The sequence below is a fragment of the Gossypium raimondii genome, chromosome 12, assembly GCF_025698545.1.
Source record: "Gossypium raimondii isolate GPD5lz chromosome 12, ASM2569854v1, whole genome shotgun sequence".
NCBI lineage: Eukaryota > Viridiplantae > Streptophyta > Magnoliopsida > Malvales > Malvaceae > Gossypium > Gossypium raimondii.
This window is the reverse complement of record NC_068576.1, coordinates 15691554-15718227: the sequence shown is the minus strand read 5'-3', so window position 1 is coordinate 15718227 and position 26674 is coordinate 15691554. Positions and strand designations below refer to the sequence as shown.

At 34.8% G+C, this 26674-nt stretch overlaps 1 protein-coding gene across 1 annotated transcript; it reads left to right on the top strand.

Annotated features, from left to right (window-relative positions):
• Positions 1–5767: 5767 nt before the first annotated feature.
• Positions 5768–9797, top strand: LOC105762011 (uncharacterized). Its single transcript, XM_012579935.1, has 6 exons — positions 5768–6119; positions 6260–6329; positions 7338–8178; positions 8473–8598; positions 8688–8865; positions 8968–9797. The coding sequence occupies exons 1-6, from the start codon at positions 5768–5770 to the stop codon at positions 9795–9797; spliced, it is 2397 nt and encodes a 798-aa protein (XP_012435389.1).
• The last annotated feature ends 16877 nt before the right edge of the window (positions 9798–26674 follow it).

The following is a 26674-nucleotide window of genomic DNA, read 5'->3' as shown; positions in this document are numbered from 1 at the left end:
TCTTGCCACAATGAGACCTCTGTCCAAGCTCAGAAAAATGGTCATTTTTCCCTTCTTCTTTTTTTCCTCTCATCTCTCCCATTTTTATTGCCTTTTATACTTGGGTTGTCCTGTAGGGAAAAAGACGTTAGCCAATGATTGCTTTCCCCCTAATTTTGAGGTGGATATTCTCTGTTACATGTGCATGTGGGGGACCAAATACTGATTGCTCTCATTACTGACTGGGTGTTTGTTATTTCTTCACCAGCATTGCCATTACAACCTCTCATAATGCCTCGACAAACCTCCATCCTCTTCTATCCTTCTCCCTTAAACCTTCCATTTAGCCACGACAAGACGTTTCCACAAGCAAATAAAAGTAAATATGCAATAAAGTAATTGTAACGCGTATGTTTGTGCAAGTGTACACAGTCGTTATCAAGTAATAACTAAGTATCAAGTTATCGTCTCCATAGGGATTGTATTTGTGCTAAGTCACTTAATTTCTAAAATTATATTAACAATTTTGTAAATAAAAACACAATATAGTTGAAAAGTGGTGATTAAAATATATTAAACTAAATGCAATGATCCCTAATGCAAATTACCCTAAGTATGCAAACTCAATGAAATAGATTTTAGTAAAATTAAACCCAATTTGCAACAATTATAACATAAATAAACTAGGAAAATTACTTTAATTAAACTCAATTTATTATCAACATGCTCAATAACATTCGAAAAAACATTCCATGGAAACTCGATCTTTCATGAGTTTGGAAACCACATTAAGGTCCTTTCGGAATCCTTTACTTAGTAAATATGCATTTTACTGATCCTTATTTACTAATGGTTTCTTAGTATTCGTGTGAAGTAACAGGGACGTGTCAGGTTTGAAACAATTTAATCACACAAATCTAAAAACTATGCAAATAACAGAGCTTGGTCAAAGTTGTTATGCAACCTATAATTTAATCGGGCCAGGATCTAAATTGAGCATGCATATTTCAATTATGTGTTTATTAGCCGTCATCTGGTCAGGATCGCTCAGCTAATTCAGGTGCATTCCAATCACGTATGAATGAAATACAGACTTTATTTTAATTGAAAACATGATCGATTGAGGCACAAATATTATAAGCATGAATCAAATAAATATTATTTAATCAAAACAATCATCCTAGCTTAAATAAAATTAAGCTAACATTTTTGTAAATAAGAACAAAGAACACATAGCGAACATCTTTAAATTAAATTAAAGAAAAAAAAAGATTAAACCCAATTCAGAGTGGTTGTCACCCAAGACTCTGACTGACGAGGCTCCTTCGCTTCTTTGCTTTGGTCCTTTGCTAATGGTTCTCCAAGGTGGCCAACCAAGGGTTCTTTAAGAGGCTAATTTTTCTAAAGATCCTTATGCAAGGATGATGATAGGTGTGAGGGGGAAAGATAGCTAAGAGAGTTGAGAGAGGAGAGAATGATGCATGAGTGAGTGATGATTGAAAAAGTGAGAAATGAACTCTTATTTATACGTGAGGCAAGGGAGCTAGTTTACTAAAAATATGAGTGTCCATCTTTTGAAACTTCTTCCAAGGATGGACGACCATGAATTGAGGAAATGTGGCTGATTCTGCTTGATTCTTGGTCAATTTGAGTGCCACCACAACTCAGGACTAAGACTCGGTCACCAGCAAATCTTCGAGAAAATCTCTGATTTCTTTAGCTCTTCAAGGACCTTGTGTAAATAAACCAAAAATTGATTTATGATCAGCCATGTGCAACTGAAAATTGGGTTGACTAGGTCCCCAATTTGGACAGTTTTGCAATTAGAAGAAAACTCTCAGATCTATCCAAAAATAGTAGATAGTTTGGAGGACCAAATAATATAATTTTAACCACTTCAATTAATTAATTTACTTAATTAATTAAAACTCAATTTATTAATGAAATATTTAAAATTAATTATTAAATAATTTTATATTTTATTATTTAATTTAATCATGCATGGCCCACTTTATAGCTTAAAAATATAATATGCTCAAACTAATATAAAATAAACCATTTATGCATGAAAACTATATAATAAAGCATAAAATCACATTTTATAATTTCCATGTCCTAATTTCATATTTTCGCATATTTCATTAATTTATTAAACAATTACTTGGTTTTAACAACAAATTTAAGTAAAAGGTGATGAATTATATAGGAAAAATCCTATATATTTTTAGGTTTACACTAATCACCATCTCAAGTTCTTAGATCCACCGCTTGTTTGACTAGAAATGATCATGCGATTACCTAAAATGAAGCTATTTTTCATTAAGTACAAGCAATTAATTAAGTCTAAAAGTATGAATTATAACTATTTTCAAGAGTTATCACTCAAGAAGGTCATAGGCTTTTAAACATTAAACTCACCTCAGAAAACATTAATATAAATAGCTTAACTAATACACATTTTCCTATCAACACATTTCACATGTACAAGGTGAGTGCATCAAATCTAATCATGTAACATTTCCATTCATTTTATACCATTAAATCACAAGTCATTCCATTGAGCATAGATACCTTTTTTCCAATATATATGTCACCATAAAATTAATATCTTTACTTTAACTATTCAACTTGATAAATTTTCATGAACATAAATGGATACACGGGTAACCAATCAGAACACGTCAGTTTGCTTAGAAGACCTATTCCATCCGATAGCACACCAATATCCTCATAAGAGCTATTACATCCGATAACATGACAGTATGCTCAAAAGAGCTATTCCATCTGATTACATTCCACAATATTCATAGATATATAATTGGAAATCCACAACAAATGTTGGATTCCAGTAACATCAGTGAACTTCCTTCATCTTTTTCACATCTCTTTTACAACTCGTACAACACACAATAACCTTATTGGAATGTCAATTGTATCATTTGTTCACCGGCTCCATATACATGTCTAAACATTCCTTTTTACCATTCAACACTTTTATCACCTTATGTGCCAGTGTACTAACATTTTGTATATGCATTCAAACTTAAAATTTTTCATAATTAAACATAACAATACCGTATGAATTTTATGCTCATAATCCTTTAAATTCATGTTTATATACTTAAGATAGCATTTGCGAGCAAAAGTAGTGAAAACAAGCGAAAATGAAAAAATCGAAACAAGTTTTAAGAGCCATACGGGTGGGTCATTCCACAAAAATAAGAAGATAGGGGAGGACCGTCATATAATACTCAATGAAAGCAACTCGAAAAACACCATCAAAGCCTACTCTATAGTAGATTTCCATCAAGATTGAAGATCTCCTTTTAATTTCTTTGAAGTTCGTTATGAGTTTCTTTATTTCTTGTTGTTATACTGTCTTTGAGATATTTTTATTTGCTATCATGAACTAATTTTCCAAATACCTACGGAGATGAACCCTAGGATGGATTCTGTTATTTAAATTCTATTTTTACACAATAAATACTTGGACCTTGTTCTCAATTATGTGTGCTTAATACTTGGTTTAATATTTCTAGACTCTTAATCCATGTTTGATATTCTTGAATCAGAGGAGGACTAGACCCTATTTAAGAGTAGATTTAGCAAAATTGAGTGGAGTTGCATGCAATCCTAGAAATAGAACGACATAAATCTATCATATTAGAGTCAAATCTAATAGGGTGTTAAGTTTAATTTTGAGCTTAACTTATTCAACTAAATTATTTAAATTATTGATTAATTTCTGACCAATTGAATTCTAATTAGCTCAATTTGCATATACTATGCTCTATTAAATTATTTTTGCTTCAAGCCGATGATCTAACAATATTAAGCCATGTTGCAAGGTAGGTGCATCGAATAGTTAGAATGAACCCAAATGAAGAAGTTGTTGGAAAACGCTGGGCGAATGCTTATTCTCTAAGTTGACGGGGTCGACATTCGAAGAAATTAATTTGGCCATAAGGACCTTGACAGCAAAGGCGAGGCTCGGTCCACCACAAGGCACAATAGACTGACATTATGAAACGAGTCGGCAAGGGAATTATTTCATTCTCTAAATCTTCTTGCTAGTGGTGGCCGACTCTAATCAAATCAAGGGAATCCAATCAACCCTTGATAAGTTGAATTAAAGTAAAACTCTAGTAGGCTGAAGCTATTTTTTATGCGACGGGTTGAGCTAAGATCAAGGGATAAGAAGAGATTTTATTTTAAATTATTGGTGGTTAATTTTATTCCATAAAAGGAGGAGAAGAAGCAGCAGACGGGGAGAAGGATTTTTCGTAGGCATAATTCAGGTTACTCAGTCCAAAAATTTGTGAACGCGCACACGCCGATCAAGTAACTAGAAAACAGTTCAAAGAAATTCAGCTCATCGAGAGGAGGAAGGCTCGACAATTAAGAACAGCTTTCCATACAAGATTGGCTCAAAATTCACGTTGACTTCAATTGATTTCTGTTCTGTTTCCCTTACTTTGAGTGGCTGAATTATTTTCTCTTAGTTAGGCCCTCATGAAGCCAAGTACAAGTTGATTCAAAGACATGCTTTGTTCTAATTCCAAGTTCGGTAATCTTTAATTGTTCGTTAATATCGTTCAAGGAAATTTTCTAAATTAATTTGATTGATCACCAATTTAATTTGGGAATTTTCTTACAATCATCTAAGTACAAATTGAGTGATCGAATTTCTTAATTAAACTTAGAATTGATGGTGATTAATTGGCCTGCAGCTAATTAAAACAACTAAGGGGTTAAGTGTAGAAGCTGCTGGAGGTTTCTCTACAATTAACGCTAGGTGAAATCTCTAAAAAAACTAAGGCACCCTTAATTGGTCGACAATGAGATGATTAAGGGTAGGAATTCAGTTATGAATGCTCTCTAATTGGATAAAATTATCAGAGATAGGAAATCACTTTGTAAGTAATTTTTTAGCCTTGCTGCCGAATTAGACTTTTGGGATAATTGAAGGTCGCAAACGACTTGTGCTTGGTGGAATGAGGAATCCATAACTAAGCCTTCTTCTCTCAATTGAATTAATTATGTTAAAGCAATTTTAGTACGAATTTACTTTCGTTTATTTCTTAAGTTCTTTTTACATCTGAACCAAGAACCCCTAGTTTTTTTTTTTGCTTTCGTGTGCACAATTAAATTTTGGTTTAATTTTGATTCTCTTCGAATAGATTTAACACAAGCTTCTCCGTGGGACGATTCCTTATTTTTCTTATATTACTAGTTAATATTGGTCGAGTAGCGGATTTAATTCGGTAGTCGTAACGATAGCTACCAAATTTTGGCGTCGTTGCCAGGGAAGCGACGTAGTCAAATCTATTTGATTTTCAGAACTTATTTTGTTTTCTTGTTTTTGTTTATGCAGATAGAATAATTCCTTTAGTATATGTTATTAAGGAGCGGACGACGAACATCGAAGTTCCCTGTTAACATCACCAATCAGCAAGCCGAATCTCACAACCTCCACGTTGAGCCTAACATTTCAGAAGATAATGACATGGCCAACCAGACCTTGAAACAATTGGCCGCACCTAACTTGGCTGCACAACCACCATCTATCACTTATCCCGCCTTTGATAGGCCATTAAAACTCAATTCGAGATTCCTGAATTTGTTGCTGAAATTTAATGGACTACCAGGTGAGGACCCTTGCCGACATATTAATGAATTTATAATTACTTGTTCAACTATGGAGCCAGATGGCATTGAAGAGGAACAAATCAAGCTCTGAGCCTTCCCTTTCTCATTACAAGGTTTGGCAAAGGATTGGTTATATTATATGCCGCCGGGTTCATTCACGACTTGGACGGGGTTACATAAAGGTTTTCTAGAGAAGTTCTTTCCGGCATCAAGGATAGGGTCAATTAGGAAAGAAATTTGTGGAATTAAGCAGCTGGTAGGTGAATCATTATATGAGTATTGGGAAAGATTTAAACGGTTATGTGCAAGTTGTCCACAGCATCAGATTAGTGAACAGCTTTTAGTGCAATACTTTTATGAGGGGTTGACGCCACAAGATCGAAGAATGATTGATGCAGCAAGTGGAAGTGCACTAGTTGATAAAACACCTGAGCAAGCCCGAAATTTAATTGCTAATATGGCACAAATACTCAGCAATTCGGTCTCAGGAGGTTCGACTTGGGTAAACGAATGGATGAGGGATAATCGAGTATGATGGAGGCTCAATTAGCTAATTTAGCGGCTATGGTAAGTAAGTTGATGACTGGAAGCAATTCGAAAGCTTCATTGTGTGGCATTTGTTATTTGGAAGGACATACCATAGATATGTGTCCGACATTACAGGAAGGAGAAGCTAATGCCGTTTTTCCAAATCAGAGAAGGTATGACCCATACTCAGCTACTTATAACGAGGGATGGAGAGACCACCCTAATTTTAGACATCAAAATTGAGCCACACCCCCGGGATTTGAGCAGCAAAATTCTCGACCATATAATATGTCACAATAACCCCATCAAAACCTTAGTGCAGAAACTAAGACCCATACCATGCTTGAACAAATGATGAATATGATGGCCGACCAAAAGAAGGAAACCGACGAAAGATTCCAAGCTTTGGAATTAGTCGTGAAGCAATTACAAACTAGAGCCTCATCAACCGATGTTAACCTTGGGAACTTGCAAGCACAAGTGAATAACTAATTGCCATCACAGCCAGTGGCGAATCCAAGGGATAATGTTAGTGCCGTAACTTTGTAGAGCGGGAATGAGTTAAGACCTAGATTGAAAAAGGTCCAAAATAGCGATGAAGAGAGTGAGACCGAGGTAGAAAAAGTCTGACTCAATGATAGAACAGAGGAGAATTTACTCATGCCAAAGGCTGATTCGCAACTGTCAAGAACAGCCCCAAGAGAGGCAGAAAAATCGCACCTACAGTAGCCCACTGTTTTGCACAAGGCAGCAAGTTCTAAGTAGGAAGCGCAGGTCCTCGAGCCTCAAGTGGAAAAACGCTCGAAGGCTAATGACCAGCAGCGATTTTATGCACCGAAAGCTCCATTTCCACAGCGTTTGAGGAAGGAAAAATCAGACGACGTCAATGCCGAAATTCTTGAGACTTTCCGCAAGGTACAAGTTAATATTCCATTAATTGATGCAATTAAACAAGTGCCTAGATATGCTAAGTTTTTGAAATAATTATGCACATCTAAAAGGAAATTAATAGGAAATGAGAAGATTAGCTTAGGCGAAAATGTATCTACGGTATTTCAAAAGAAACTCCCACCTAAATGCAAAGATCCGGGAATGTTTTCGATACCTTGTAAGTTAAGAGACCTTAAACTTGATAGAGCTATGCTTGATTTAGGAGCTTCTATAAATGTCATGCCTTGAAGTATCTACGACGGAGTACAATTAGGTTCATTAAAAGAAACAGGACTAATAATTCAACTTGCGGATAGGAGTAATGCCTACCCTGATGGCGTCTTAGAAGATGTTCTAGTGCAAGTAAATGAGTTAGTCTTTCTAGCCGATTTCTATGGTTTAGACATGGGACCTAATGATAATTCGATTGATGTACCCTTACTTTTAGGTAGACCTTTCCTTAAGACCGCTAGAACGAAAATTGATGTACATAAAGGGAATTTAACTATGGAATTTGATGGTGAGATAATAAAATTTAATATATTTGATGCTATGAGATATCCCACTGATATTAACTCTGTGTTTGCCCTTGACGTAATTGATAAATTTGTTCAAGATGTTTATGAATTAGGAGAGGATGACGAGTTAAAAAGTGTTCTAGCTAAGAGCATTTTTTATATCGATGAGCATGAATTTATCATTTCTGATTCTTTGATTAATTCAGTTTGTGCATTAGCCTCGCCTCAATTGACACGTTTCAAGCCAATTTTCCCTAGCCTTACGGTGACTGATAAACAAATTCCCTCACTGATTTCACCACCTAAATTGGAGTTAAAAGAGCTGCCCGAAAATTTAAAGTACATCTTTTTAGGTGAAAATCGAACCTTGCCATTAATAGTGTCGAATGCCTTAACCGAAATCCAAGAATCCAAGCTGCTTAGAGTTCTTACGGAGCATAAAGAAGCCTTCGGTTGGACACTAGCTGATATTAGGGGGCTTAGTACGACTTTATGTACACACAAGATAGCCTTAGAACCAAACTCAGTCCCTAAAAGAGACCCCCAACGCCGATTGAATCCACCGATGATGGAGGTGGTTAAGACTGAAATTTAAAATGGTTAGAAGCTAATGTTATTTATCCTATAGCCGATTCAAAATGGGTAAGTCCGATTCATGTTGTCCCTAAGAAAGGAGGAACCACAATAGTTACCAACGAATAAGGGTTAGAAATTCCTACAAGAGTGCAGAACGGTTGGTGGGTTTGTATAGACTATAGGAAGCTGAACAAAGCCACTAAAAAAGACCACTACCCCCTTCCATTCATGGATCAAATGTTAGAAAGGTTAGCTGGTTGCTCACATTTTTGTTTCTTACATGGCTATTCAGGTTATTTACAGGTACCCATCGCACCTGAGGATCAAGAGAAGACCACTTTCACTTGCCCATTTGGAACTTATGCCTTCAAGAGAATGCCTTTCGGATTGTGCAATGCACCAGCCACGTTCCAACGAGGTATAACGAGTATTTTTTCAGATTTTATTTCACATTTAATGGAAGTATTTATCGATGACTTTACTGTTTATGGTGATTCATTTGATCAGTGTTTGCATCATTTTGTGTTAGTGCTTAGGCGTTGCATTGAGACTAATCTGATATTGAATTTTGAGAAATGTCATCTCATGGTTAAGAAAGGTGTAGTGTTGGGGCATGTCGTCTCAGCTAAAGGTTTAGAAGTCGACCAAGACAAAGTTGAGGTGATTAAAAATTTACCTTATCCGAGTACTGTGAAAGGAATTCGATCCTTCTTGGGGCATGTAGGTTTTTACCGTCGGTTCATCAAGAATTTTTAGCAAATATCTTTATCTTTATGTGCATTACTAGGTAAGGATGTCACATTCGAATTTAATGAAAATTGTAAAAAATCTTTTGATGAATTGAAACAAAACTTGATCACGGCACCTATCATTCAAGGACCAAATTATGCATTACCTTTCGAGATTCTATGTGATGCTAGTGATAAGGCTATTGGTGCGGCATTAGGACAAAGAAATGGTAGGCAGTCTTATATTATTAGGTATGCTAGTGAGCTATTAAACCCAGCTCAGTGCAATTACACCACAACTGAGAAAGAACTCTATGCCATAGTCTTTGCCTTAAAAAAATTTAGAGCGTATTTGCTAGGAGTCAAAATCGTGGTATTTTCTGACCATAGTGCTCTTAAATATTTGTTGCATAAAAAAGAAGCCAAGCCTAGATTGATTAGGTGGATTTTGTTGTTGCAAGAATTCGACTTAGAAATTAAAGATAAGAAGGGTAAAGAGAACCTTGTTGCTGATCATTTGAGTAGGATAAAGACTGGAGTTTTAAGGAATGAGCCGAGCGACTTATTTCCCGATGAGAGACTTTATAGTATGTCTTGTGTTTTGCCATGGTATGCTGACATAGTGAACTACTTAGTGACTAAAGAGTTTACCACGAATGCACCTAGGCATTTGAGAGAAAAAATTAGAAGTCAAGCCCGATTTTACTTATGGGAAGAGCCATACCTTTGGCGATTTTGTAGTGACCAAATAATTAGGCGTTGTGTCGATGATAGTGAGATAGGATCGGTGCTTAATTTTTGTCATTCTCGAGAAGGTGGGAGACATTTTGGGCCTAAGAGAACAGCTCATAAGATACTTGAGTGGGTTATTTTGGCTGACTATTCATAAAGACTCATACGCATTTTGCAAAAATTGTGCCTCATGTCAAAAAATCGGCAACTTAAGTAGCAGAAATCAAATGCCATTACATAATTTTTATGTTTGTGATATATTTGATGTATGGGGTATTGATTTCATGGGGCCTTTTCCTTCTTCTTTCGGTTATCTATACATTCTTGTGTGTGTTGATTACTTGTCGAAATGGGTGGAAGCATTTCCAACTAGGGCCGATGATGCTAAAACTGTGGTGAAATTTCTTAAGACTAACATCTTAAACAGATATGGAGTACCAAGGGCTATAATTAGTGACAAGGGAACGCATTTCTGTAATAGAACCTTGAGAGCCTTATTTGCACAATTTGGTGTCACCCACAAAGTATCGACAACTTATCACCCTCAAACCAATGGGCAAGCCGAGAGTAGTAACAAGGAAATGAAGGGAATTTTAGAGAAAATTGTTAAACCCAATAGGAAAGATTGGAGCCAAAGGTTGGATGAGGCATTGTGGGCTGTTCGAACAGCTTACAAAATGCCAATAGGGATGTCGCCTTATAGGGTTGTTTTTGGAAAGGCATGTCATCTTCCCGTAGAGCTAGAACATAGGTCATTTTGGGCTGTTAAGCAATACAATTTGGACTATGGATTGGTAGGTGAAGAGCTCAAGTTGAAGTTGCAGGTACTGGAGGAATTGCGCTTAGAAGCATATGACAATTCGGTCATTTACAAAGGTAAGTCGAAGGCATTTCGTGACTCAAAGCTGATTCGCAAGGAATTTAAGGTGGGGGAAAAGGTATTACTATTTAATTCTAAGCTTAAACTGTTTCCTGGTAAGTTAAAATCAAGGTGGCTTGGACCATTTATAATAACCGAGGTGCATCATCATAGGGCAATCGAAATTAGGAGCCTCGAAACTAATAAAATTTTCAAGGTGAATGGTCACAGGTTGAAACATTTTCATGAAGGGGAGCAAGCAGCTTGGTTGGAGGAGATCAATCTTGAGGATCCATGAGGAATTGTGATGTCGAGCCAACGACTTCAAACAAAGGAGCTTGTGGGAGGCAACCCACTTATTCAGGGAAGTTTTTTTTTTTCTTTTATCTTTTACATTATTATTGTTTCTTTCCATTAGTAATTTTTAATTTTCTTTTGCATTAGGGATAATGCAAACATTAAGTATGGGGGAGAATCAATTCATTGATTTTCTAACATATTTGATGCTTGTTTTAGCAAATTTTATGAATAAATTTTGTTAAATTTATTGAGGAAAATATTGAATTAAAAGAATGAAGGTGTATTTTATGAATTCAAGTTGATTGTGATTGTTGTATGTCGATTGGTTGGGTTAAATTTTTGTTTTCAAATGACTGATTTTGGGTTAGAAAAGAAAAAAAGGAAAAAAGTTTTCTGAAATGAATCAAAGTTAGTCTATTTAATTGATCAATCATGTGGTCCTTGTGAGGAATTTGAGCCTAGAGAGTAAAGTTGGGACATCCATGCCAACTTGAAAAGTTATCATTCATTCATGTGTGATTATTGTTATCGACTGTCAATTACTCTAGAACTTGCTTTAGATCTTATTAAGTCTAGTAATACATTTGATTTACATTAATATGATTTAAGAGGCATTAGGAATTAAGCCACAATTGCTTATTAAAGCTGACCTTGACATTATTCCAATTAGTTAGCCAATTTGAAGCCTTAATTTCCCAATTTTTTATATACCTCTAGAAATTAAACCAAAGCCTGAATCAACTCACCTTCTTAGGCTAGTTAATTCAGTTTGGAAGTCCATCTTAATTTCAACATATGTTGGCTGACTTGGGGTGGTTTTTAGCTGGAAATTAGGTGCTGATTTTCTTGAGAAAAAATTAGTAGTTGCAGCCTTTCTATTAAACTAAATGAATGAAGTATTATGTGATCACAATGAAGTGGAACGGCCGACTCAGGTGGTACAAAAATGGAAACGATGAAGGGCTGATTCGTCATCCATTCTTGAAGAAAGAAAGAAAGAAAAAAAAAAGAAACAAAGGGCAATAAGAGAGATTGATGACATCCGAATGATTTTACTAGCCTAAGAGAACTAGCTCCACCATCCAAATAAATTCCTCTCGTCCGCCAAACATTGCCTTGGCCCCATTACAACCTTTATTTAGCCTCAATTATATTTATGGAATTTTATGTGTTATGTTGTATGATAAGGTGGACAAGCAAGCCTATGGTGGTTAATTACTGTCGATTTCAATTTGAGAGCAGCACACTAGCCTAAACATGTTGAGTGATATGAGTTAAACACCTTTTTCCCGGAGAGGATTGATCAAGGAAGCATTCTTTAATTTTGATTAGCTGTGAATTTGTTTTGTTGATTTAAAGTAGTTTCTCTTTTCTTCGACAAATCAAAATTCAGGACTGTTGATTTCAAAATTCTTCCCAAGCATGAAGTGATGCAACAACTCTTGATTAAACTTGATTTCTTGAAATCCTTCTTGATTTTTCTTACTTGATTGCTCAGGGAGGATCAATGGTTTAAGTATGGGGGAGTTTGTTAAGTTCAATTTTGAGCTTAACTTATTCAACTAAATTATTTAAATTATTGATTAATTTCTGACCAATTGAATTCTAATTAGCTCAATTTGCATATACTATGCTCTGTTAAATTATTTTTGCTTCAAGCCGATAATCTAACAATATTAAGCCATGTTGCAAGGTAGGTGCATCGAATAGTTAGAATGAACCAAAATGAAGAAGTTGCTGGAAAACGTTGGGCGAATGCTTATTCTCTAAGTTGACGGGGTCAAAATTTGAAGAAATTAATTCGGCCACAAGGACCTTGACAGCAAAGGCGAGGCTCGGTCCACCATAAGGCACAATAGACCGACATTATGAAACGAGTCGGCAAGGGAATTATTTAATTCTCTAAATCTTCTTGCTAGCGGTGGCCGACTCTAATCAAATCAAGGGAATCCAATCAACCCTTGATAAGTTGAATTTAAGTAAAAATCTAGTAGGCTAGAGCTATTTTTTATGCGACAGGTTGAGCTAAGATCAAAGGATAAGAAGAGATTTTATTTTAAATTATTGGTGGTTAATTTTATTCCATAAAAGGAGGAGGAGAAGCAGCAGACGGGGAGAGGGATTTTTCGTAGGCATAATTCAGGTTACTCAGTCCAAAAATTTGTGAACGCGCACGCGCCGATCAAGTAACTGGAAAACAGTTCAAAGAAATTCAGCTCATTGAGAGGAGGAAGGCTCAACAATTAAGAACAGCTTTCCATACGAGATTGGCTCAAAATTCACGTTGACTTCAATTGATTTCTGTTCTGTTTCCCTTACTATGAGTGGCTGAATTATTTTCTCTTAGTTAGGCCCTCATGAAGCCAAGTACAAGTTGATTCAAAGACATGCTTTGTTCTAATTCCAAGTTCGGTAATCTTTAATTGTTCGTTAATATCGTTCAAGGAAATTTTCTAAATTAATTTGATTGATCACCAATTTAATTTGGGAATTTTCTTACAATCATCTAAGTACAAATTGAGTGATCGAATTTCTTAATTAAACTTAGAATTGATGGTGATTAATTGGCCTGCAGCTAATTAAAACAACTAAGGGGTTAAGTGTAGAAGCCGCTGGAGGTTTCTCTACAATTAACGCTAGGTGAAATCTCTAAAAAAACTAAGGCACCCTTAATTGGTCAACAGTAAGATGATTAAGGGTAGGAATTCAGTTATGAATGTTCTCTAATTGGATAAAATTATCAGAGATAGGAAATCACTTCGTAAGTAATTTTTTAGCCTTGCTGCCGAATTAGACTTTTGGGATAATTGAAGGTCAAAAAACGACTTGTGCTTGGTGGAATGAGGAGTCCATAACTAAGCCTTCTTCTCTCTATTGAATTAATTATTTTAAAGCAATTTTAGTACGAATTTACTTTCGTTTATTTCTTAAGTTCTTTTTAATCTGAGCCAAGAACCCCCCTGTTTTTTTTTTTTTGCTTACGTGTGCACAGTTAAATTTTGGTTTAATTTTTATTCTCTTCAAATAGACTGAACACAAGCTCCCCCGTGGGACGATTCCCTATTCTCCCTATATTACTAGTTAATATTGGTCGAGTAGCGGATTTAATTCGGTAGTCGTAACGACAGCTACCATAGGGGAATCCATAGATCGAGTCAGTGCGATAATAGGGGATTTAATTAGAAAGAAATTTCAATTAATCAACCTAAATTCAATTGCTCTTAGTCTTGAAGAGGGATATTAGCATAATTTAAGTGTAACACCACTAACCCATCTCCGTCGTCAGATTACGGTTACGGAGGATTTCTATACAATCAAAAATATTTGCACATTGTACTATTCAATATTATAATCACATCATAAACCATTCATACACAAGCATATTGTCCCTAAATCGAGTCCACGAGGCTCTAAATATAACCTAGAAACAAATTGGGACCAATTTGAAACAGTTTGGAAAGTTTAGGAAAAAGATGCAAAATATGCAAAAACAGGGGTCACACGGTCATCTGCCTCACACAGCTGAATCACACACCTGTGTCTCAGGCCATGTAATTATCAAACTAGGGACAAATGGTTGTGTCCCAGCCCATGTCCTCGCCTGTGTAACTCTCTAAGTAGGGTTACACGGCCGTGTCACAGGCCCGTGTGCCAGGCCGTGTGTTAGACCATGTAACTCACTGACTTGCACACTAAAGAAATCATCAGATGACACACAACTGTGTCGCCAAGCCATCTGCCTCACACGGTTGAGTCACACGCTCGTGTCTCAGGCCGTGTAGACCCTAATGAACCTTAAATGACAAGCTTAATTGGACCCTAAGTAATTCATTTACCAGCCAAAAGACCTATTTAAAATGACATTAAACAAGCTCAAAACTTGTTAAATCAACCATCCTAAGTGCCTAACCAATGTACCCTCATTGGTACCACAAGTATATACAATTTCACAACAAAATGAACTCTCACCCATGGTATGTTAATTCACACAATTTAACATTCAACCAATATGCCTATCATAGGCACCTCAATTACAACATTCCAATAACACTTACCATAAACTTGCACTTAAACATCTTCCTTAGTTCACATATATCATATTAAGTTAACTACTTGCATTTAAGTATCTACAAGAATAGAAAAACAATATCAAAACAATAAAAATGAAAAAAAGCCTATTACATGCCATAAAATAAAAAATGAGTGTTCCAAAAACTATTAAAAATATGTGGATAGTGTGACTTGAGTGTCGATCTGACCGTCCAACCTTCAAAGTATCTACAAGAACAGAAAATAACAGAAATAAGCTCATTGAAGCTTAGTAAGTTGACGTAAAAAATGATAAATCTAACCGAATTAATACAATAAAGCATTCAATAATAACTCAACCACATGTGTTCTATGTCATCCAAAATCTCAACCCCGTGAATTGCATAGTTCAATTCAAAGCTCAAATACATGTTATAACTATAAAAAAAAAGTTATGATACTGAGATTTATGATTTGATGAACGACTTATGGATATGAGTAAATAGATATTCCAACTGAAACATGCCAATCGCTCGTAAGAGCTAATCCACCCGAGAACACGTCAGATGCTCATAAGAGCTAGTCCAACTAAAAACACGCCAAAACAGTAAGTATAACATGAGAGTTCGCAACAAATGCTGAACCTCGGCCTACTAAGAAAAATATATATATCACTCCATAACAATCTCCATTCCAATCCCCCCATAACACGTCATAATTCGATTGTACTCTATCCCGCGTTCATCTGATTCAAGTATTGAAATTCATCAATATTTCTCAAACAACTTTACATCAACGATGAAACAATTATAAATATTATATAATACTATATCATCACACATTTCATATAGATATTAAATTGTAAACCTTACGACTTACCTAGACTGAATTGTAGTAGTTGTAGAAGTTCAATGACTAATCTGCGATTTTTCTTTTTCCATGCATATCAACAGGATCTTGATCTAAAATGTAAAATTCCTCAATTATTGGCTTACGTTTCACATTCCAATTCACTTTACATTTTATACCCTTTTATTTTTTAAAATTAGACAATTACCCTTAACTTTTACAACTTTTTTCAATTTAGTCCCTTAACCCAAAAATGATCAAATTAACCAGTTTCTCAAGTCAAAATTTCAGCCGAATATACTATGCCCTTAAACAGTCCCTATTAAACATCAAATTCACTATCAAACCCTAAAATTTTGACATTTTCAAAATTTAATCCTTATATCAAAATCTAACAAAAATCACTTCACAAAACCACCAAATACAACAATCAAAGCTTCATATACGTAGTTGTCATCAAAAACACTCAAGCTTCATCACTGGCCGCTTCTAAATTTTTTAACAGATTCAAAAACGAAAGTACGGGTTAGCTGGACCTAGTTGCAACGATATCAAAAACATAAAAATTACAAGAAATAGATATTGATTTCACTTACATGAAAAGGAACAATCAAAACTGGAACCTTGCTCTCTAGCTATGGTGTTCGGTCAATTGGAAATGAACATAAAAATGTTTTAATCTTTCTTTAATTTATTTTAATTTTCCATTAAATTACAAAATTGCCATTGTAATTATATTATTTTATCATTTTCAACCAAAATGCCGTCCCACCATGTTAAATAAGGCATAATTGCTACTTAAGTCCTTCCTCATCTATTAATTAAGCTATTTGATCACCTAGATGCAATAATTACTAAGTTTTGCACCTTTTACAATTTAGTCCTTTTTTTTAATTCACTATCTAAACGTTAAAATTTCTTAACCAAATTTTAATACGACTCTAATGACTCCATAAATATTATATAAATAATATTTACGAGTCGACATGATGGAATTTGTGGGCTCAAAACTACTATTCTAACACAACTAAAAATCGGGCTGTTACAACTCTCTCCCTTAGAAATTTCGTCCTCAAAATTGTTACCTAAGAATAGATTCGGATATTGTAGTTTCATTGATTCATTGGTTCCCCAGGTAGCTTCTTTTGTACCATGACGATGCCACAAGACTTTTACTAACGGTACCTGTTTATTCTGTAGTTCTTTAACATCTCGAGCCAAAATTTTCACTAGTTCCTCAGAATACGCAAATCTGGCTGTAATTCAATCTCACTATAAGGAATCACATGTGAAGGATCAGATCTGTATTGTCTTAACATTGAAATGTGGAACACATTATGAATTTTCTAGAGTTCAAGGAGCAAAGCTAATCTGTAGGCTACAGGGCTGACTCTTTCAATAATCTCGTACGGTCTGATAACTCTCGGACTCAACTTCCCTTTCCTGCCAAAACGTAGCACTTTCTTCCATGGAAAAAAATTTAGAAATACTCGATCGCCAATTGTAAATTCTATATCTTTTCTTTTCAAGTCCGTGTACGGTTTTTGACGATCAGACGCAGCTTTCAAACAATCTCGAATAGTTCGAACCTTGTTTCAGTTTCTCAAATCAAATCAATTCCCACCATTTTAGACTCGCTCAATTCAAACTAATGTAACGAAATTTTACAGTTTCTTTCGTATAGAGCTTCAAACGGTGCCATTGTTAAACTGGATTGATAACTGTTATCATAAGTGAATTCAGCTAATGGTAGATAATTTTCCCAACTACCTTGAAACTATAGTATACAACACCATAGCATATCTTCCTGAATTTGTATCACTCATTCTGATTGCTCGTCCTTCTGAGGATGAAACACTGTACTAAAATTTAGTTTAGTGCCCAAAGCCTCGTGAAGTTTACTCCAAAATCTCGATGTAAACATTGGATCATGATCAGAAATAATAGATTCGGAACTCTGTGCAATCTCACAATCTTTGACACATATAATCCCACTAACCTCTCAAGTGAAAAATCTGTTCTGACTGGAATAAAATGTGTTGACTTAGTCAATTTGTCAACAATCACCCAGATTGAATCTTTCTTTTTCAGAGTTACAGGAAAACCAGATACGAAATCCATCATGACTTGCTCCCACTTCCACTTAGGAATCATAACAGGTTGTAGTAAACCCAATGGCACCTGGTGCTCTGCATTTACTTGCTGACAAATTAAACATTTTGCTACGAATTCACAAACCTCATGTTTCATACCCGACCACCAATACATATGTTTCAAATCACAATACATCTTCATGCTACCAGGATGAATGGAATACGTACTACTGTGAGCTTAAGACATAATATCACGTTTTAAATCTAAATAATTCAGAATACAAATCCTATCACGGTAACGCATTGTACCATAATCATCAATATTGTATTTAGTAATCAAATTATCCTAAACCAATTTTTGTTTCATTATCAACATCGAATCATCATTTTGTAACTCCCGAATTCGCTGTAGAAACAAGGGTTTAGTTCTCAACTCAGCCAGTACAGAACCATCTTCATTCAAAGCTAAATGAGCATTCAATTTTTGAAGTGTAAACAATGACAACTTTCAACGGAGTGCATCTGCAACTACATTAGCCTTTCACAGATGATAATCAATAACTAGATTATAATCTTTAGTAGCTCTAACCATTGTCACTGCCTCAATTTCAATTCCTTTTGGGTCATCAAATACTTTAAACTTTTGTGATCCGTATACACGTGACATTTCTCACCGTATAAATAATTTCTTTCATGTGGCTTTAACTGTCAAGAAGCATAAGCTACTATTTTCCCCGCTTGCATCAACACACAACCCAAACCATTAAGAGATGCATCATTGTAAACCACATATGTTATCGCAGACTTAGGCTGAGTCAATACTGGAGCTTCTATCAACATTTTTTTCAACTGATCAAAACTCTGTTGGCACTTATCAGACCAAACAAAATCAATGTTTTTCTGTAGTAAGCTGGTTATCAGAGAAGCAATGATCGAGAAAATTTTAACAAAATGACAATAATAACCTACTAAACCCAGAAAACTTCTCACTTTAGAAACATTTTCAGAATTTTCCAATTCATTACAGCAGAAACTTTACTCGGATTGACTCGAATCCTGTCAGCTGACACTATGTGACCTAAAAATCCAACCTCGCAAAGCCAGAATTCACATTTACTGAACTTTGTATACAACAATTTTTCTCTCAAAATCTGTAACACGATTCTCAGGTGTTGAGCATGTTCATATTCTGATTTAGAATAGATCAATATATCATCAATAAACACAACCACGAATCTATCCAAATGAGGCTGAAAAACCCAACTCATTAAATCCATAAAAGTAGTAGGAGCATTTTTTAATCCAAATGGCATTATGAGAAATCCATAGTGGCTGTAACGAGTTCTAAAAGCAGTCTTTGACATGTCACAATCCTTAACTTGTAACTGGTAATACCTGGTTCTGAGGTCTATCTTCGAGAACATTGTGGCACCTTTTAATTGATTAAACAAATCGTCAATATGTGGCAAGGGGTACTTATTCTTTATTGTGACTTTGTTCCATTGTTTGTAGTCTATACACAATCTTAAAGAGTCGTCTTTCTTTTTCACAAACAACACAAGTGCACTCTAGGGTGATACGTTCGGTCGAATAAACCCTCTTTCTAACAATTCTTGCAACTGTGTTTTCAACTCCTTTAACTCAGTTGATGCCATACGATACGGTGATATTAATATCGGCGCAGTTCTAAGAACCAAATCAATCACAAACTCAACTTTCCAATTAGGAGGAAAACCCGGTAACTGTTCAGGAAATACATCAGTAAACTCACTAACAATCGATAACTGATCTAACTTCAACTCTGAATCTCTGATATCAAGGATGTATGCTAGAAATGCTTCACTACCTTTACGTATCAATATCTATGCAGAAATAGCTGAAATGATTCTAACAACACTATTCGACCTATCAGATTCAACTGAAACCATCTCTTATGTCTGGCATTTCAAATAAATCTATTTTTATCCACAATTTACCACAGCATCGTGTAATGATAGCCAATCCATACTCAAAATAACATCAAATTCAAGAAAGGGTAGTAACATCAAATCAGCAGGGAATTCACAGCCTCTAATTTTTAGTGGACTTTTACGAAAAACTAAGTTAACTATCATATTCTGACCTAGTGGATTAGTAACATGAATATCATATCCAGTTGATTCAATAGGTAGTTTCATTTTTGTTGCTAATGTAGTGCAAATATAAGAGTGAGTTGACCCAGGGTCAATCAGTGCATACACAGTAATATCAAAGAGATAGAACGTACCAGCAATCACATCAGGTGCAGCAGCTTCTTCTCTGGCTCAGATGGCACATGTTAGAGTTGTTGGAACGCCGGCACCCTTACGGCGCAGCGGAAAAATATAACACCCGAAGATCCTAACCATGGATCCATGTGTGAAGAACGAATCGGAGTGAAAAAGGGTTTCGAAATTACCGAATGGTGATTCTAAGTAGACAGCGATGCCTCGGCAATGAGTAATCTGATCTACTATCGAACCAACCCACAATCTTTGATGACTCCGACCTCTAAGGAATACCCAAACAGTTTTGGAGAAGACTTTGCTTTGACGGCTGCTAGACTCACTAAGCAAAGAAAAACGAGATTTTATATCTTGTTATTTTTTTAGGGTTTTTCAAAATTAAATAAATATAATAATGTTTAAAAAACTAAAAATTATAATTACATTAATTATAATAAAGATTTTGGTAAACTATATTTATTTATATATGAACCAAAATCATATTCTCATTATGTGTACAACAACCTTGTATATATAATGTGTTCGATATTTGATTACCCAATTAAATTAATTCTATAATTAATTTAATTCATGCGACAACCAAACACAATACCAATTATGTTTTATTCCGTTCATTTCAACTATAGGGTGTGACCCTGTAGGTTCTTGTAATGTTAGCAGTAATGTTAGAACGATTCCAATGTTACAAACAATGAGTGGCACCTAGCAATGCATCATTGCTACCTAAGTCACAAGAAATCATGATTCGACATAACCTTTTTATGATTAATCATTTCATGCACTAATCCTTAAGTCCTTTATCTCTGGATTGAACACAAGTCATGGAATAGTCACACTTGTATAGTCCATTCCATGTTCCTTGATATCTTAAGTAGACTATGATATACAAATAAGTAAGACATCTCATATCAGCTTATTTGAGCATGGCCATGCATTTCTAGTCACACCCAATCAAGTGGCCTAAGATATTACTCCCATTATGTAGGAGGGACTTATCCTATATTGATCAATCATATCCCTCTACATAGATTGTGGTATATCCAACATCAGCCTTTATAGAACAACCAGTTACAGTGTACGTTTGACTGTATCAAAATATAGAACTCACGATGTTGGGATTATGATGACCTCAAGTCTGAGGATCATATACATATTAATCACTATGAGTAATGTCGTGACAATTACATAATAATCTAAGAAACATACTCATAACGGGTCAGTCCAATATGTTGTTCTCTAACACACATATTCATGCATCGATTCTAACACTCCATATCAATGACAACTCTTTATCATCAACCAACTACATGTTAGTCTTCATGCGTTATCGTTGTTCTATCCAACAATAATACTTGACTAAGGACCTTTTAAGAATAATCATATTATTCTCAGGACATTATTATAAAACAGTTTATTTATACACACAGAAAAGAAACTGAAATAATAATGGTAACGCCTTATATTAATAAACATGATAAATCAAGTATGTTATTACAACCATCTCATGATTGATCTTTGGGCATACTCTAACAAGAGTAGGTGCTCTGGTCTTTGATCGAACAACCATATCTTTTGCTCCCGCATGAGGAGTCCTAATAGTGTTGTTCTAGCTCGAACGTCTACTTTTATGAGATGTAGACATTTACTTTTCATTTTGTTCATCATTTTCTTTTAACTATTTAGGAAAATTTCAAAGAAAGTGATCAGTTGATCCGCATCTATAACATGCCCCCAACTTAGCTCTACATTTACCAAAATGATGCGTTCCATAATGTTTACATCTAAGCTTTGGAGTGTTCCGTGCACTTCCCACACTATCAATTGGTTTTGTAGGAGTCTTAAAATCATGCTGAATCAATTTATTTTTGTTCGGATGCTTAGACACTAAAGTAGCTCAACTAAAGTCTTCTCTATTCTTCTTTGTTAGTGGTATAAAAAATGACTTAGAAGAACTTCTCTTGTTAAACTCTCGAATCCCTTTATTCCTTTGTATCTTATAGTTGTACACTTCTTTCATTTTTTCTGCACGATCAGATAAAACAACAAATTCTTCGATTGCATTACCTCAGATGATCATTCTAATTTCATCATTCAGGACATTTTTAAATAAGATACACATCTCTTCTTCAGTAGGTACAATTTCTCGGGCATATTTACTGAGATACACAAACTCTCTCTCGTACTCAGCAACTGACTTTTTTCCTTGTTGTAACTCAAGAAATTCCTTCTTTTTCTTGTCTAGATACCATCTTCCAACATACTTCTTTTTGAACTCGATCTAAAAGAAATCCCAGGTAATTTTCTCCCTCGGTACCACAGCTACCAACGTAGTCCACAACCTGTACACTCATTCTTTTAACAATGAAACGACACATCTAAGAAAAACATTAGGAAGGCAAGCCATTTCTTCGTAAACTCATAAGATGTTCTAAAGCCAATACTCGGCTTTAACCGGATCATATTCTGATCTACCACTGAATTCTTCAGCACCACATTTTCTAAGCTTTTCAATCGGTATACGTCGGCTAGATTCAGTCATAAAAGGAGGTGGAGGTGTAACGGGAGGTGTAACAGGGGAAGGAGGCCGTTGACCCGCAGTATTCATTTGCATAAACTCATTAAACCACTAGTTCATAAACCCGAAAAATAAGATTTTAAGTTCATGTTTAGGTACATGTAGAATCAAAATATTACTACTCGTCCCTTGTTCTGAGGTCGGTATATTACTATAAACCTCATCATTCTCAGCACGACCAGATCCGTCTGACATCTTTATAATCTATAAGAAAAACAGAGGTTAGATCGGATCAAACGCGTCACACTATCACAGATTTATATGGCATGTAATTCTAGACATTTTACACACTACGCTTTGTCAGAGAGCCGACTAAATCGTAGCTCTGATACCACTAAATGTAACACCTCTAACCCGTCTCCGTCGCTAGATTAGGTTTATGGAGTATTACTATACAATCAAAAACAATTTCACATTATACTATCCAATATTATAATCACATCATAAACCATTCATACACATGCATATTGTCCCTAAATTGAGTCCTCGAGGCTCTAAAGATAACCTAGAAACAAATTGGGACCAATTTGAAACAATTTGGAATGTTTAGGAAAAAGATGCAAAATTTGAAAAAATAGGGGTCATACGGCCGTGTGCCTCACATAGTTAAGACACACATCCATGTCTCAGGTCGTGTAACTATCAAACTAGGGACACACGGTCGTGTCCCACTCCGTGTCCTCACCCGTGTAACTATCTGAGTTACCTCACATGCCCGTGTGCCAGGCCATGTGTTAGGCTGTGTAACTCACTGACTTGCACCCTAAAGAAATCATCAGGTGACACATAGTTGTATCACCAGGTCTGTGCCTTACACGCTCGTATCTCAGGCCGTGTGGACCCAAATGAACATTAAATGACAAGTTTACCATTTCAAGCTTACTTGAACCCTAAGTAATCCATTTACCAGCCAAAAGACCTATTTAAAATGATACTAAACAAGCTCAAAACATGTTAAAGCAACCATCCTAAGTGCTTAACCAATGTACCCGCATTGGTACCACAATTATATACAATTTCACAACAAAATGAACTATCACCCAAGGCATGTTAATTCACACAATTCAACATTCAACCAATATGCCTATCATAGGCACCTCAATCACAACATTCCAGTAACACTTACCATAAACTTGCACTTAAACATCTTCCTTAGTTCACATATATCATATTAAGTTAACTACTTCCATTTAGAATCATACTTTAATATTTTACATATCAAAACAATAGCAATGACAAACAAGCATATTACATGTCATATAATAAAAAATGAACATTCCAAAAACTACCGAAAATAGGTGGATAGTGTGACTTGAGTGAGGATCCGACCGTCCAACCTTCAAAGTATCTACAAGAATAGAAAATAATACAAATAAGCTCTTTAAAGCTTCGTAAGTTGAGGTAAAAAATGATAAATCTAACCGAAGTAATACAATAAATCATTCAATAATAACTCAACCACATGTGTTCCCTGTCATCCAAAATCTCAACCCAGTGAATTGTACAGTTTAATCCAAAGCTCAAATACATGTTATAACTATCAAAATCACTAAACAAGTTACAATACAGAGATTTACAATCTGATGAACGAAAAACAAATATAAGTACATAGATATTCCAACCGGAACACGCCAATCGCTCGTAAGAGCTAATCCACCTGATAACACGCCAGATGCTCATAAGACCTAATCCACTCGATAACACGCCAGATGCTCATTAGAGCTAGTCCAACTGAAAACACACCAAAACATGTAGTATAACACGAGAGTTCGCAACAAATGTTGAACCTCGGGCTGCTTGGGAAAATATATATATCACTACCAACAATCTCCATTCCAATCCCCCCATAACATGCCATAATTCGATTGTACTCCATCCCACGTTCATCCGATTAAAGTATTGCATCAATCTTTCTCAAATAACTTTACATCAATGATAAAACAATTATAAATATTATATCATATTATATCATCACTCATTTCATATATATATTAAATTGTAAACTGTACGACTTACTTACACTGACTTGTAGTAGTTGTAGAAGTTCAAGGACTAATCCGAGATTTTTTTTCCAAGTATATCAACAGGATCTTGATCTAAAATGTGAAATTCCTCAAATATTAGCTTATATTTCACATTCTACTTCACTTTACATTTTATACCCTTTAATTTTCAAAATTACATAATTACCCTTAACTTTTAAAATTTTTACAATTTAGTCCTTTAACCCCAAAATCATTAATTTAACCATTTTCTCAAGTCAAAATTTTAGCCAAATATACTAGGCCCTTAAATAGTCCCTATTAAACATCCAATTTATAATCAAACCCTCAAATTTTAACATTTTCATAATTAATCCTTAAATCAAAATCTAACAAAAATCACTACACAAAACCACCAAATACTACAATCAAATATTCAAATACATACTTATCATCAAAAAATTCAAGATTCATCAATGGCCACTTCTAAAATTTTTAACAGATTCAAAAACAAATGTACATGCTAGTTGGACCTAGTTGCAACAATCTTAAAAACATAAAAATTACAAGAAATAGACATCGACTTCACTTACATGCAAAGGAACAATCAAAACAAAAACCTTGCTCCCTAGCTATGGTGTTCGGTCAATTAGAGAAGATGAAATGAATATAAAAATGTTTTAATCTTTCTTTAATTTGTTTTAATTTTCCATTAAATTACAAAATTACCATTGTAATTATATTATTTTATCCTTTTCAACCAAAATGTTGTGCCACCATGTTAACTAAGACATAATTTCTACTTAACTCCTTCCTCATCTATTAATTAAGCTATTTGATCACCTAAATGCAATAATTACTAAGTTTTGCACCTTTTACAACTTAGTACTTTTCTTTCATTAACTATCTAAACATTAAAATTTCTTAACCAAATTTTAATAAGACTCTAATTACTTTATAAATATTCTATAAATAATATTTACTAGTTGACACGACAGAAATTTGCCGTCCCAAATCCACTATTTTGTCTCAAGTAAAAATTAGGCTTTTACATTAGGGATTTCTATGAAATTAAGATACTAAGTGAAGAAATTGTATAATTAGATTGATTATGACAGATGAAATCTAAGTCAATTCTTTCTTGGGTATTTCTCGTTTCTTGGTTGTTAATCGTTTATTGTCCAGATTTGTTCTTTATCGTGTTCTTTAGTTAATTAATTTAGTTAATTTTACTCTTAATCAACCAGTCCATTTTATCGATTAAATAATAGAATGGCATAATTGCTAGTACTTTTAGTCCTCGTGGGAACGATATTTTTACTCACCGTAGCTATACTATTAATTGATAGATGCACTTACCTTTGTTAGTTTTTTAGTTGGTTTACGACTGCATCAAGTTTTGGCGCTGTTTCCAAGGACTAAAATATTAGGAAAACTTTATTTCTATTAATTTAGGAATTTTTTATTTTAATATTTTTGTTTTTAATTTAATTTTTACATTCTAATTTTTTGTTTGTTTTCTTTTGGCAGGTTCTTTTGGTTTATAACTAGGGGGAACCCATTCGATCTATTACTTTTTGATAGAGAGATTGAAAAGACTACTCGCAGAAATCATAGAGCGGTAAAAGAAGCAAGGCAAAATAAACAAAATAAGTAGGCAATCAAGAGGAAAAGAATATTACTGTGAAGATGAGTAATAATCAAAATTATAAGCTACCTCCTGCAACTCCTGCTCCTTATACTATGTATGATTATGCTAAGCCCACTCTGATTGGGGTTGAATCGAGTATTGTGAGACCCACTATTGCTGCAAACAACTTTGAGCTGAAGCCAAACACAATTCAAATGGTACAACAGTATGTTCAGTGTGATGGTTTGCAAGATGAAGATTCGAATACTTATTTGGCTAACATTCTAGAGACTTGCGACACTTTCAAGATTAATGGCGCTACTGATGACATCATACAATTATGATTTTTCCCATTCTCTTTTAGGAGCAAGGAAAAATAGTGGTTAAATTTATTGCCACAAGGTTCTATCATGACTTGGGATCAGATGACTGAGAAGTTTCTGTTGAAGTACC